General features: G+C 37.5%; 1 protein-coding gene across 1 annotated transcript in view; it reads left to right on the top strand.

The window, feature by feature from the left end:
• Window positions 1-13,750, top strand: part of SUSD1 (sushi domain containing 1) — a 43,548-nt gene that overhangs the window by 18,849 nt on the left and 10,949 nt on the right. The window contains exons 9-13 of the mRNA XM_065656700.1: window positions 1,402-1,591; window positions 2,579-2,673; window positions 3,803-3,989; window positions 12,053-12,146; window positions 13,239-13,494. Coding sequence (XP_065512772.1) covers window positions 1,402-1,591; window positions 2,579-2,673; window positions 3,803-3,989; window positions 12,053-12,146; window positions 13,239-13,494 — 822 coding nt within the window. The remainder of the gene's footprint in view (window positions 1-1,401; window positions 1,592-2,578; window positions 2,674-3,802; window positions 3,990-12,052; window positions 12,147-13,238; window positions 13,495-13,750) is intronic.

Below are 13,750 nucleotides of genomic sequence, written 5' to 3'. Positions count from 1 at the left end.
AAAGCTATTGGGTTCCCATTCCAGTAAACACAGGAACATCAACTAAACATCTGCTTGAAACCATAACAAGCATTTCAGCACAAGTTTATGTTTTAGTGAAGTTTTGTGGTAAAGCTAAGGTCCCATTGACATAGAAAACATTGCAAAACTTGGGCTTTGTCCCTATCTGTGATACAAACATTTCAAGTAAACAGCGTATTATTTGCAGATACTGGATGTGACTTGTTTTAGAAATACAAGGTCTTGCTCAAGACATTTAACCATCTTATATTTGAACATTTCAGAACTGTTTTTCATAGCAGTTGAAAGCCACCTTGGTAACTACTTTTTCCTCCTTTTTTTTTTTTTCCTCTATAAACATAAGAGTCAAGATATAAATTCTCAGCAATTAATAGTTCAGTCAGTGTTACTGAAAGCCAAAACAATATGATAAGTGTTTGCATGTTTGGAGAATGACAGCATCCCAAGAAAGGTCATTTTTTAATTATGTACAAATAGGGAAAAAATAAAAAAGGGGTTTTTTTAGGATCTCCAGGGTGGATAGTTTAATGTGGAAAATATGTTTCAAGGTTGTGTGATAATTTGGGAAAACAGCCTGTCTTTCTTCTCCTTTGTTATAAACCGATGTATTTTTAGTGTGACTGCTTTTATTGAACACTGCCGAGATAGCAAAACCAAGTTCTCAGTTAGCCAAACAGTTCAAAACCAGTGCTTTTCATGTACCCAGTCATAACTGGCAAGCTATGGATCTCTGGTGTAGTGTGCTCTGTGCATGTGTTTTTGCCTGAATTCAGCTATCTGCAAGATACTTCAGAATAGTGAAAACAGAGGGTAATGTAGGTATAGAGTACATGCAGAAAAGTTCAGAACACAGTCTGGACTGTTTTGAGCTCAACTGGATGAGTTTTGTCTGTCCATCTCATGCAAACAACAGGTTTCTGTTTCACTGCACTGGGACAATCTTAGGGAAGCTTGTCTTTTCGTTTGGCATTCAGTCTTAGGACTGCTTCTGTAGGGGAAGGAAGAAAAACTAGAAAAAAAGAACAAAGTAGCAAGCAGATGTAGTTTCCATCTGTGTGCTATAAACAAGAAAGAATATTTACTTACACCTTACTATTTGTGTTGGACTTGTTTGTGGAGTCCACGTTATAGATTCCTTCTGTTCATTGTTGAAATACATGAAAAAATATTAATAATTTTAACAGCCACAATAAATTAAAGATCTAGTTTATTAAACCATCTTGTTGCACCAAAACAGTCAGTCACAAGCCTATTTTCTTGATTGAGATGACATTCTAAAAAAGATGTAATCCTAGGTTTTTAAGGCTTAATTGAACTAGTATTCTGAATTTTGGAGAGCCACAACCAATTGCACCATAATTTTTCTTAATCCTTCCATAGTTTCACATACTGAGCCAAAGATGGGATGACAAGATGTTCTCAGAAGACGTGATATTTAACATCACTACAAGTGAAGATAATCCAGAGGTGTGTTTAGATCTCAGCTCTGGCATTAACTACATGGTGAATATTACTACCATCTCTTCCACAAACATCACTGTTTCAGTTACAGTAGCAGTTCAAACAAAGGGTAGGTTGTGTTTTGTATTCTATATGCTTATAGAATAACTTACTGTGCTGCATAGTTCACCGTTTTGAGTCTAGCAGACAGGATAACAGGGTGTCTCCTGGACTATGTCATTCTTTATGCTGATTTACACACATGTAGCCACCATCAGCACTCTCTCTGTCTGAAAGATGTTTTACTTTCTGCTCCCTGTGAGTGTATATGCAAACAGAGCAGTGGCAGTAAGTGCCCTTCAGAAAGATTTGGCAAACTTGCTTCTTCAGGATTTGTCTCCTGGCTGAGGCAGGATTGGTGCAGTGGCATTCCTGGCTACGTGCTGGAATTTCAGTCTGTGGTAGTGTTACTGGTTTCTATTGCTTGCCTTGAAAACTGGTTCTCTGCCTGTGGGAGAATTCCCTGTTGCTGGGCTGTGTGGTACTAATCTTAAGTGATGTGAGTGTTATACATAATGTTCCTATGTTTAGCAGTGATGAGCAATATTCTGACAATTAATAGTTGTGGAAAAGGCATGTTCCAGCAGCAGGCTTCTGTGGTAATTTGGTCATGGAAACTCTTAAGCTTGCTTTGTGACATACTAATTCCGATGAGACAGACCTTGAGAAGTAATTGCCTTTGCAATCCACAAATATGCTTTTTCTCACGTGCTGTTTCCTAAGGGGCATCAATTGTGACAAACGGTTCTCTGATAATTTTATTTCTGTCAGAAGCTCTGAAGCCCTGGACCTTGTCATTGTAACCTTCCTAGGTCTGGACAAATAAGTCCTGTCTTGATTTGCTGAATAGTGTGCTTACATTTTTCCAAAATACATTTTCTCTGAAAAATGTTCATGTTTTATTAACTGTTTGTGTTCATTCAGAAATAAATAAGATTCTACCTCCTTCTCAGAAGAAAATAAAACAGTTTTTAAAATTTTCAGTTACTCTAGTTCAATTAAGTTGAAGAAGCTGAAGTTTCGTAGTAAGTTTTTCCCTTTTTTATTGTCTCTACAGTAAAGGAAGCTTTCAATAACGTATTAATTTTTAATGATACCTGCTTGAAATGGCGGAGAAATGTCAGGGGAACTGGTGTGGAAGACAGATACTCAGTAAGTGACAATCTGTATTTTGAATCCAGAAAGCAATTTATATCAGTCGCCTATGTGAAAAAAAACTGTAATTTTTCAAACACGCACTGCTAGCAGCGTTCCTCATTATAATAATGTCTCTCATAAAAACCCAGGGTGTAAGCTTGCATAGCAACCTTCAGGAAAGAAAGACACCACTATGCTCTTTTGTACAAGTCTCCTGTTTCTTGCTTACTTTTTTCCCATGTTGTACTCTATTTTGCGTTCCCTGTCTATACTTTCAACTCTGTGATGTTCGGGCCTCAGACAACTCTGTTCCAATTCTATGGAATCAGTCCACTCTGCCTTGTGATGTACCTTCGATCTTCCCTCCTCCCAGCAGGGCATTCTTGCGTGAACTGTCTCTGCCAGGACTCGTGACCACCTGCTGTTGTCTCGTGTCTCCATGTGCTAAGAGGTGCTCCGAGACTATCTATAGGCATAGGATCTATTTAAAGGAAAATTAGCACATGATTAAAATCCAGCAAGCATTTTAGTTTTCATTAACAGAGGCCTTAAGTTAATAACTTTGTTGTAATTTGGGACATCAACAACAAAACAAGCACACATAAAATCCAACTGCAACAAACAAAAAAAGCCCACGGGTCTGTAAATTCACCTGGAAACATGTCTGTCTGTGGCAGATCCTGGAGGGTACTTTGCATTTTGACATAGGTCAGAATGACTAGATTTTGATTTGATCCTCAGAGTCAAACCGGAGAGGTGTTCATGTAAGCTTCCTTGTGTAACTCATCACTTTGCATGCACCATGAGGGCATACTACAATGAAAGTGCACTATTACTGGAAGCCTATATGTTAGCAGGAAATCAAGACTTGAAGGAAATTATAGTACTAATAATGAAGAGGATAGACTAGGAGGAGAAGTGAAAGAACTAGGACAATGTCATTGCTGATCAAGAGGGTCTGCCATTCCTGTCAAATTTTGGAAGCATTTGAATGTGAGTTAACTGTCAGTGCCAACATTTTTGGCACTCTGTGTGCAGCGATGGTTTCTTCTGCTGTTTCTTCTAATTTAGAGCATGACATGACTGAATGCAAGTGATAATATTAAAACATTTCCATTTCCATGCCATGATTGTTTCGTTACAGTTTCATGTACAAGGCCAGCGTTGGTATCAGAAGGAGTTCTCTCATGAAATGACCTTCAACCTTACCACACACAAGCAGGCTCCAGAAGTTTGTTTTGATTTGCAGCCAGGCACCAATTACTCTGTTAATATTTCCATGGTAGCACTGAATTTTTCACTGCTCGTTTCCATGACAACACAAATCACAGGTGGGTCCTGCTGTTTATTTTATGTATTTACAAAAGCACCTGTTGGGGGCAAGAAGCTGAAGTGAAACAACATTGTGGATCTCAGTGCTGTATGCTGGGTTGTCAGAGTTTCTCTTTGCATGCTCAAAATTTTTCATTGTTTATTTTCAAAGATCTCATAGAATCGACAGTTCAGCAGCAGAAGGGGGAGAGAAATGGGTGTGCTGTGTTTTGAAGTGTCATTTTGGTGCATCAGGGAAAAAATAATTTGATGAGCTAGACATGAGACTGGTGTCTAGGGAAGCTGGGTTAAATTCCCTGCCCAGTTAGAAGCTAAGTCACTTTTTCAGTACAAGTTCCCACTGTGAAGTGGAGTATAGCACAACTGTACTTTGTATGAGTATTTGTGACAACATATATCAGTAAAGTCTGCAAGGACCCAAAGAGGGTCCTGCAAGTACCTCAGACAGACACCTTCATGTCTCATTGGTGGAGTGCAAAATATAAAAGGCATTTGAGCAAATAAGGTTCTGTAAGGAGAGTCTTGGCTTCTCTGTTTAGCAAGATATTTGTATCGCACTAAAACGCTATGATAAAAAAAAATCTGTCATTTTTTTAGCCCATTTTTTGTTCAGAGCAGTCTTGCACCATCCCTGTACTGTCAGACTTTCTGTATTAGGTTATTAGTGTTACGCTGTGAAGTGCAGCGTTTGGTGCTGGTATCACTCTTCCCGTTGGGGCCACAAATTGGAATAGGTAAGAAATGTGAAAGCTCTCTGAGTGTCTGTAACTGTTCAGCCACTAGATGGAACCGGTTCTCTTCTAACTGCTTATGAAGAACTGGGGATTTCTGGTGGTTTTGAAATTGATAGTATTACAGTATTTTTAACAGTAAATCTAGGGGTTTTAAGCTTCACAAAGGCAAAACATATCTTATACCCTAAACAGCATCTTTAGGAAACACAATTACCTGGATTTATGTTAAATGACAGCAATCATTTCATAATTCCTTTCCAGGAGTTTCCTAGCTTTCACTTGAAATTAGCCACCGTGAGTACATGTAGCTTTGTAAAAACTAATAAGCTGTCTCAGAATTTGGTTGACTGAAGTAATTTTTGAATACATATCCAGAGTAAAGCCATAGCTCCTTACTCTATCATCCTGTGATATTTCCTAAAGTCTGCAGGATTGCGTCAGGTCACTTACTCAGCTGAGCTCTAGAGAACACTTTGCAGCAGGTGCTATGTGAAGTGGTATTTGTGCCTTGGCAGCTGGTGTGTTTCCCTCTCTGCTGAGTTAGTGCTTAACAAATGCCCTGGAAAAGGTCTTCGTGTAAAAGTTAGGTCATTTCCATTGTGAAAAAAGATTCTGTAACACAAGCCATTTTATATCTGGTAGTTAATCTTTTCAATGAGAAATAAAAGGTATGTGTTGCTCTGTCATTAGGAATCTTGAACTAAAATCTGCCATGCAAACACTCTATATTGTGTTGTGGTTTGTTGTTTGGGTTTTTTTTTAATGGAAGCAAAAAAAAAAGTAGGTCTTCTTGCAGTTGAAATTGAGTGAAAATTAAAAAGCCAAGAGTGATCACGCTCCAAAGCTCACTAAATAATGATAATCTAAATAAGATATTATATTTGTTGCTATTTCAGCTTATCCAAGACGAAAAAGATACATTTGAAATAATTCTTCTGAGAGTGTCTCTTTGACTTCTGTGCCTTATGTTTCAGGAATTGCATTATCTGTACAAGCAACTTAATTTATATAAAAACTATTTATAATTTTAGAGTGGATGTATAATTTGCTTCTTAATTTGTCCAGTTATTTTGTAATCATGTATGTCGTTAAACCATACAGTTGTGGTTTGGTGGTTGAAATGATCTCTGTTTTATCTGCCAGCTTAAGTCTGAAAAGTGTTTTCTCGCTCCGGTCGTTTTCTGGCTAAATGGTACTGTAGAAATGTGAGATATGGCTTAATCACAGAGGCTTTAAGGAATCTGAGACTTACAAAAGTGTTTTACTGTTAATGTACTGGAGGTGGCCTCATTTGTTGTCTAAGGTTTCATATCGCACCCTTTAACAAATGTACAGTCAGTTGGTCTATTTGCCCAGTTATGGGCAAGTTCAGATGTTGTATCTCCTTGACTTGCACATGCCTCCTGCATTTTGAGTTAGGGAAATCTTAACAGTCGAGTTTCAAGTACTGTGAAGAGACGTGTCCCAGATGGTTGGATGAGTACTGCGTAACAGACTTAATTTCCTGACAACAGATTAGTCATCCATGTAAATTCTTAAAGACTGTTTCAGAATACAATAAGCATGTAAATCCTGGAGATAAGGCTGGGTCTTTTTTCAAAGAGGAAGATTTGTAAATGCTTGTTACGAAAGCTACTTCTATATTCTGAGTATCTATATATCTCCTGAATGAGGATATATTATATTCATAGTATTTCTAAAGAAAAAAACCCTAAAACTTAGGATTTAGAAGCCTGCTTTTCTCCCTGGCAAGTAGCATCCTTTAAAAATAGTTCTGTGGTGAGCACAAACTTGATTTTGCCTGTCATCTTGTGGATGGTAAATAAAGTCTAGTACATGCTTCGTGGATGATTGAAATTCTGCTCCTTTCATACTTCCAGTAACAGACATATTGCAAGGTCTTTTGTGTCGTCTTAGCTTATTTCAGACATGCTCTCAGCACATGTCTATTTGAGATAGGAACTTGAGTCAATTATGAAAAATGATTAGGCAGTAATTATATTACAGTTGTAAAAATATGGTAGCAACATTGTCTTTTAAGCAAGAAGGGCGTTCATATCTGTTTATAAGGAAAGAGTCTCTTGCGGGTATACTTTCTCATTCATTATTTCTGTTGTAAACATGGCTCTGTTTCTTTCCCTTTTTGAAGATCATTTATTAAGGCATGCTTAGGCAAAGTATAGTTAATTTCATTATCTGTTTTCACATATGAATTTAAGAAGGCTGAATTTTGTAACCACTTAAAAGTGTTTGAAAAACAGAATAATAAAGAGCTAATGCTTTTGGTTTTGCTTCTAGTGTCATAAATCAGAGTAATTTCTTCAGTTGAGGTGCATAAAAATACTGTTGATATTTGAATCTCTTTGCAAGTTCTGCTTTGGCATAGATTCTGTATAATGGATGTGACAAAATTGTGGTCCTTGGGAACTTCATGAATGCCTACTTATTTACAGTGGCTGCCTAGCATTTTTTAGTTTGGAGCAGAACATTGTGACCTAAGACATCATAAGACAGAAATTTTTCTCCACACTAGAAACAGATCTTTTGTGACTGAATTACTGGATTACATTTCCTTCTTGTAAAATAGTTCATATTAGATTCAATGATGATTTCTGATTACTCTTCCTACTCTCAATTTTTAGCTTAGAATCAAGGTGTATTTTGAGTTGGTTCTATGCTTACTGGTTCCACATGCTGCCATTTCTTACATACTTGTACATGCAATTTCCAGTGGGTTTGGGTAGCTTTGACCTCGAGCCTGTGTACCTCAGACTGTTGTAATAGTTCCCATGTTTCTTAGCAGCTGTTCTTTTTGGTTTAGTCCAGGGTATCCCTGCAGGCCACATACTCTTGAGTGTGTATCATCTCTCTCTTTGTATGAACACGTAAGTCAGAAAGTAGACTCATAAGCAGGGAGTCTAGAATGTGACTTGAATTAGAAGAATTAGTTCCATCACATAATGAGTATAATCTTGTAGAGCTCTGCACTTTTGTCTCAGTATGTGAAAAATGTATGACATTACAGATCTGTTTGTGATCCCACCCATGGATGTAGACACACACACAAAAGACACGTCGTTCTTCTCTATTGTATGATGGAAAAGGTTTACACTGATTTTTTCATAAAGGGACTGCTTTAAGGTCTGAGAAAAAGAGCAAAAAACTAAATCTACTTCTTAGTGAGGAAATGAAAGGCTGTTGGAGATGTGGTGCTCTGACAGCACGTCATGTACCTGCAGAGGGACAGTCCATTACAGTGTGCAGCCTCAGAGCACAAGTATTGCAAAGAAGGGAGTTTCTGATTTGTCTAGTGGGGAAAGGGGAGTGATTTTAAACCTGAACATGATTTTTTTTTTTTTAAAGTAGGTAGGAAATTAGCTGAGAATCCTGTAAAGACTTTCATACACATGTTCATGCACCCACTTTTAATTTTCATGTAGAGACTATTCAAATGCATGATATTTAATTTTATGTGAACTCCACCTCTCTGTTATTTTTCTGGCCTCCTTCATATAAAGAATTTTTTCATAAATATTTGTGAAGTCATGATCATTCTGATCACATCTGTTAATCTGTTTACAAAACACTTGATAGATGTGGCATAGTTTATAGCCACTGCTCTACATGCTGAACAAAGTTATTTGCTTTTTCAGTCTTTTCTGTCTGTGTGAACTGGGAGTTCTTTCATATTGCTTCAGCTTTAAGTAGTTATAGTGATGTATGTGCATCAGCCTTTTTGTTTTCCTCAACAGGTTAGTGTAATTAGCATTAAGTAAAATAGATGAAATGCAAACTAGAAAAAAACAATACAAGTATAGGCTAAAATGGGGAGGAAGATAGATTGTAAGCTCTTTTTGCTATGAATTTATACATGAAAATGTCACACGTACACTCTGCTAGTATTTCCATTTTTAAGATACAATCTTTAAAGATTTAAATAATTATTTTCTGTAGATGTGTTCTTGACTTATTTAACATTCTTCCTTCTCTCCCTTTTTAAAGTAATGTCTTTCTCCAAGTTAAAAATTTATTCTTAGTTTTTGTTAAAGCAATTAATCTGTAATATGTAAACTTAATTACTCTTCAGACAGTAATACAAATGGTAAAAAAAAGCTTTTCGATTGCATCAATACCTCTGCCTTAAAAAAAAAAATACAGCAGTGTTTATGACTTCCTTGTTTTAAAATGAAGTAATAAAATTTTTGGACATAAAGCCCTCAAGTAACCATTGTTTGCAGGAAATGAAGATCACACAAATCACATTATTTCAGGAAAGGGTTATATCAATTAGAACTTGGCCTTAAGAGAAATCTTCTATTTGACTTCCCTGAACTTGGGAAAAGTTACCATCTGGTTTTGGACTTTGAGGTTCAATTCCATTATTCTATTTTTAAAGCTTTATCATTAGCACAAAATGATGAAAGGGTGCTGCAGAGAGGGCTATGCTGGCACCAAGCTAAAGTTTTTTTTTAGTAAGGCAGAAATCATTCAGTTTAACAGGTTTTGTGCATATCCATATACAGGGTGGGACAGAAATGGATTTGTGCATTCATTTTTGACTCGTCTGTGTATAGGAAACTTGGAACCTTTCTTGCCAGCATTATATGTGCAAAGGTAAGTAGCACAGTGTTGTCCCAGAGTTACAGCTCCAGAGCTTTACAAAGGATGAGACAACAAGAAAGGCTTTAAATATTCCAGTTATCACTACTGGAGAATATCATAAAAGGGTCATGTTCCTTGTATTGCGACAGTTTGCGTGTGTGGTCCTTGGTTATTGGCAAAAACCAGGGCTTTAAAACAAGAAGTAAACAGCATATTTCCAGGATTAAAGAAATAAATGTAGCTGTTCCATTGCGAAATGCTGTCATGATAAGTAATAGTGAAGTGATCCCAATGTGATAGCTTTTTCTGAAGCGCGTGATTACAGTATAACACTGAGCAAGCGTTTGCTCCAGCGTTGAGCCATGTGCTGTTTGCAATCATAGGCACCTCCTGGCCTGCGCTTCTTTCCTGCAGCCTGACCTTGAGTTCAGAGGGAGACTGAGCGCATGGATTCTTATTGCAGAAAATGAGCCTCAGTATGAAATGTCCAAGTGTTAGTAACATAGCACTGCTATGACAGTGGAGTGCTTTGAGTGGGACTATCTCTGAATGTGCTTGCATTTCTTGCTATGTTCTTCTGTGTATTCCTGGTGCTGCTACAGATATGTTAGTCTGTTCTACTAGTGAAGAGTAAAAAAACCAACCAAACCAAACTGAGAAACTACCCTGCCTCTGACAGAGGGAAGCCACTGCAGAACATTAAGGATTTGCTAGATACAAGTCTTATTTCAATCCTAAGCATTCATGGCTGGTTTCTTCACTGGTAGTTCACTCATAGCCTGATTTTGAAGAGGACCTGGTGAGGGGAACTACCAGAGCAATTCATTTGGCTAGGTAAGCTTTCAGGAGGTTCACTGGAGGATGATTTTTGCCAAGGTCAAGGTGGAGTTTTTCATGCTAGGGATGCTTGTATGGCCTCTTGTCTTTATTTCAGGCATACCGTGCTTAAGTTGTTCCTTTTCCATGTTTCATGGTTTAAAGCAGAGATCATGTTGGCTTTCAAATTTATTTTTCATAGGCTAAAAAGACAAGTTTTTGGATCCCTGATATAAGACAATTTCTGCTTTGTTTGGATCTTTCTTTTAGTCATCCCGTGCACTGATTTCACTTAGCTCTGCTGGACTGGTGACTGGAACTTTAGACACTGAAATGATCACTCTTGGGCCTTCTGTACCTCTAGTGGTACTATTCTAGAGTTACAGAAATCTTGTTTCGCAGCCTTTTTGGTTTGTTTTTGTTCTCTGTTATGATTTTGGTGACTAACACTCATTTTGAGATGTACTAATATACTCTTCCAACTACTCAAAGGAGCTTACAATATATAGCAAACAAATCTTGTTAGTAGCCCCAGGTGTATCACCTTGTATTTTCTAGTGGTGGGTTCATCCTGGTTCTGCAAAATAACAGCTACAAAGGTGATTCAGTTCTTCTTGTGTAATGTCTCCATACTTCTTTTATTGTACACTAACACTGAGCAGCAAAATTCATCTGTACACACCTGGATTTTGCACGATGATTGTTAACAAAATGCCAGACTTAGTACTTAAATTGTTTGGTCTTGGAGGAACTCCTCTAATAACCTTCCTGCACCCTGGTACTTCTGCTTCCAGCATGCTGTATTTTGCTAGCTCCCTATTTACCAGTTATTTACCAGTTATTTGCCCACTTCAGAGTTTTTCTACCAAGCCTCATTTTCTCCTGCTGAACTAATGATTTCCTATGTTTCAACATATATGTGCAGCTGTCTGTATTCCAGCTGTTTTAAAAATACGTGCATCTCAGCAAGCAATACCTGATGCGACCTAACTGCGGCAAATTGGCATCGATTTTGTTTGGTTTGTCTCCATGGCACTTATTCTTTCTAACGGTGCTCTCTAGCCTTGGTTTTCTGTATATGAGCACTGCATTTGCTACTGCAGATATCACATCAGGAGCTTGGTAGACCAGTCTCCAAACAGCCGTACCTGTAAATATCTCTGCTAGTTCTTTCGGACTTCTGGGGTAGGTAGTATCTGTGCTTTGCACTCTGCCCCCTCGGTTGTACACACTGAAGTTCTTTTTGTTTTTTTTCTTCCAGGCTGGTAGTAGTAATTTCCATTACCAAAGCACTGGTCTCTGTCAGCGTGCAGCTGCTGTCATTGCAATTGAAATTAGAGGCAGAAGTGTTTGTTCAGTTTTGGTGTTGATGCAAATTCTCACTAAAACAAATTAGAGCTGTGTACCCATATTTAAATCCAGTTTAAGGGGTGGATATTGCTAGCAGACTGTGAGCAGTAACTAAGGAAGTTGCCTTCTTGAAAGTGTTTTTGGCGTTAATTCTCCTTTATTCATACTATTTTATTTCTTGCAGTGGGCTGTGTGATCACAGTTTCATCTTTTTCTTCTTGACCATTTCAGTTAGTGTAATAAACAGTACTGCTTCTTCCAACAAATCATTCCTGTCTTGTTTCTTTGCGGTCTGTCATCATTTTGGGGCATATCTGTTTTCCCAAGCTGGCAGATAAACTCCAATACAGGGGTTCGAGTTGGGGTTGCCATACCATCATGCTCTTATTTGTTTTATTTTAGTTTTTCTTGACCAGACTATATTGCCTGCAGACTGTAAAAGTCAGGAATTTGAGGCTCAGTTGACAGAAGAAGTTTTGGGGAAAAAAATAGCTAGGAACCCTCATGCCTGAAATATTTCTGAAACCTCTCTGAAGCACTGGTATTTGTTTACCTTTTAGATCCCCCTTTCCCAGATGTAGAATTTGTGGCAGTAAAAGGTTCTTCACCCTTGCTCAGACTTCGGAAAGCAGAAGATCGAAATGGACCGATCAGGTTTGTCTCTGTGCACTCTTCACCCTTTCAAGAAAGATTCTGCAGATTTATGCTACTTATATACTGGAATTTTTTCTGGGGGTTAGATTATTTTTGTTAGAGATTAAAGAAAACTTAAGCTGTAACTCCCAGTTTCTTGTCCCTTAGCGGAGCAATATTTGGCTTCAGACTCTTCCCTACTTTCTGGAACAAAATTCTGTTTTGGATAATTCTGAGTTTTCGCTGCTGGTTTTATTTTTTTTTTCTTTTTTATTTTTTCCTTTGTTCACAGTGAAGCCACAGTAGGTTGTTATTGATAGATCCAAGCACAGCTCTAAGCATGTAATTTTTCTTTTCCAACAAACTCATGCAGGCAGTACATTTTTTTTAAATAAGAGCCAGAGGCAGTGTGAACCATGTTTGTATTTATGCATATTCTGAAGTAGTGTTTTCATATTAAGTGTATTACTACCAAAATGTGTTTCTAGAGAAAAAGGATTTACATCTTACTAAGTGCTGTTCGTGATAGAAGGAAAAGGTAATTGTAACTCAACATTGCACTAAAGCAGAAAATATTTGAAAGCTAGTAATGTTTCAGGAATTGAGTTGTGTAACAGCACGAGTAATTACTCTTTCTGTGGCTGGATACCGTAGACTAAAAATTGATTTGAGAGGTCTGAAGACAGATTTGATTAATTGTTTACAAATTCTGTCGTCTCCTTCTTTAAAGAGAAACATCTTGTTTCTGGGAAACTATGAATTGTTTTTAGAGACCAATGATGTAGTTTCACAGGTGAACTTAAGTGTTAGATGAGAGGAGCAAGAACTAGCCTGCAATAACTCAGTTTGCTCTTCTGAGCAACATGAATGAACATGTGAAGTTAGTGTCCATTTAATGAGAACAATCGGCTCTAAGCTGTGCATGCAGTGCTTGTGTTTCAAAATGCAGTGGAACACACAAATATTTTAGTGTAAGATGAGTTCATATTGGACATTGAGAATAAAAAGCAGTTAAGAGGTTACAAGTAGAAAAGACAATGTGAACTAATGAATGTCTGATGCATAGTACATTGAAATGAAGGCTAATATTTACTTTTTTTTGTTTCACTCTAGTCGTTATCAAGTCATTGTGCTTCCTCTGGGTTTGCAAAGCACTTTTATTTGTGACTCCTTTGGTGCTGCAACTTTCTTTAGTAACACCACTGACGCTAAAGGATATGTGGCAGCTGAATTTCGGGCGAAGGATGTTGCTGATAACCTGTCAATTGCTCTTGGAGACAGACGTTACTATGGGAAGTTTTATAATGCTCCTTTAAAGCTGGGAGAAGAGTATTGTGTTGTTTTGAGAATAATAAGTGAGTGGAATAAGGTAATGGATGTTTTAAAACCTTTTCTTTATACCTGTCAAATGAAATGTTGCTGGGGAAAAAAGAGGAAAATGTTCACCTTGTGTTAAATTTTTTATGATGTTGTAAGGATCTGTTAGTTGACAGAATTAGATTAGGTCTGAAGCTCTTTAAATAACTCTTCTAATTCTTCACAGATATTTGTGTCATTGTAATGTTGGAGCAACTTAGGATGCCAGAAGGCAAACACTGGAAAAACTGAAAATGAAGCGCCATCAC

The sequence above is a fragment of the Caloenas nicobarica genome, chromosome Z (assembly GCF_036013445.1).
Source record: "Caloenas nicobarica isolate bCalNic1 chromosome Z, bCalNic1.hap1, whole genome shotgun sequence".
Lineage (NCBI taxonomy): Eukaryota > Metazoa > Chordata > Aves > Columbiformes > Columbidae > Caloenas > Caloenas nicobarica.
Note: the sequence above shows the minus strand (reverse complement) of the source record. Positions and strands in the feature narration are given on the sequence as shown.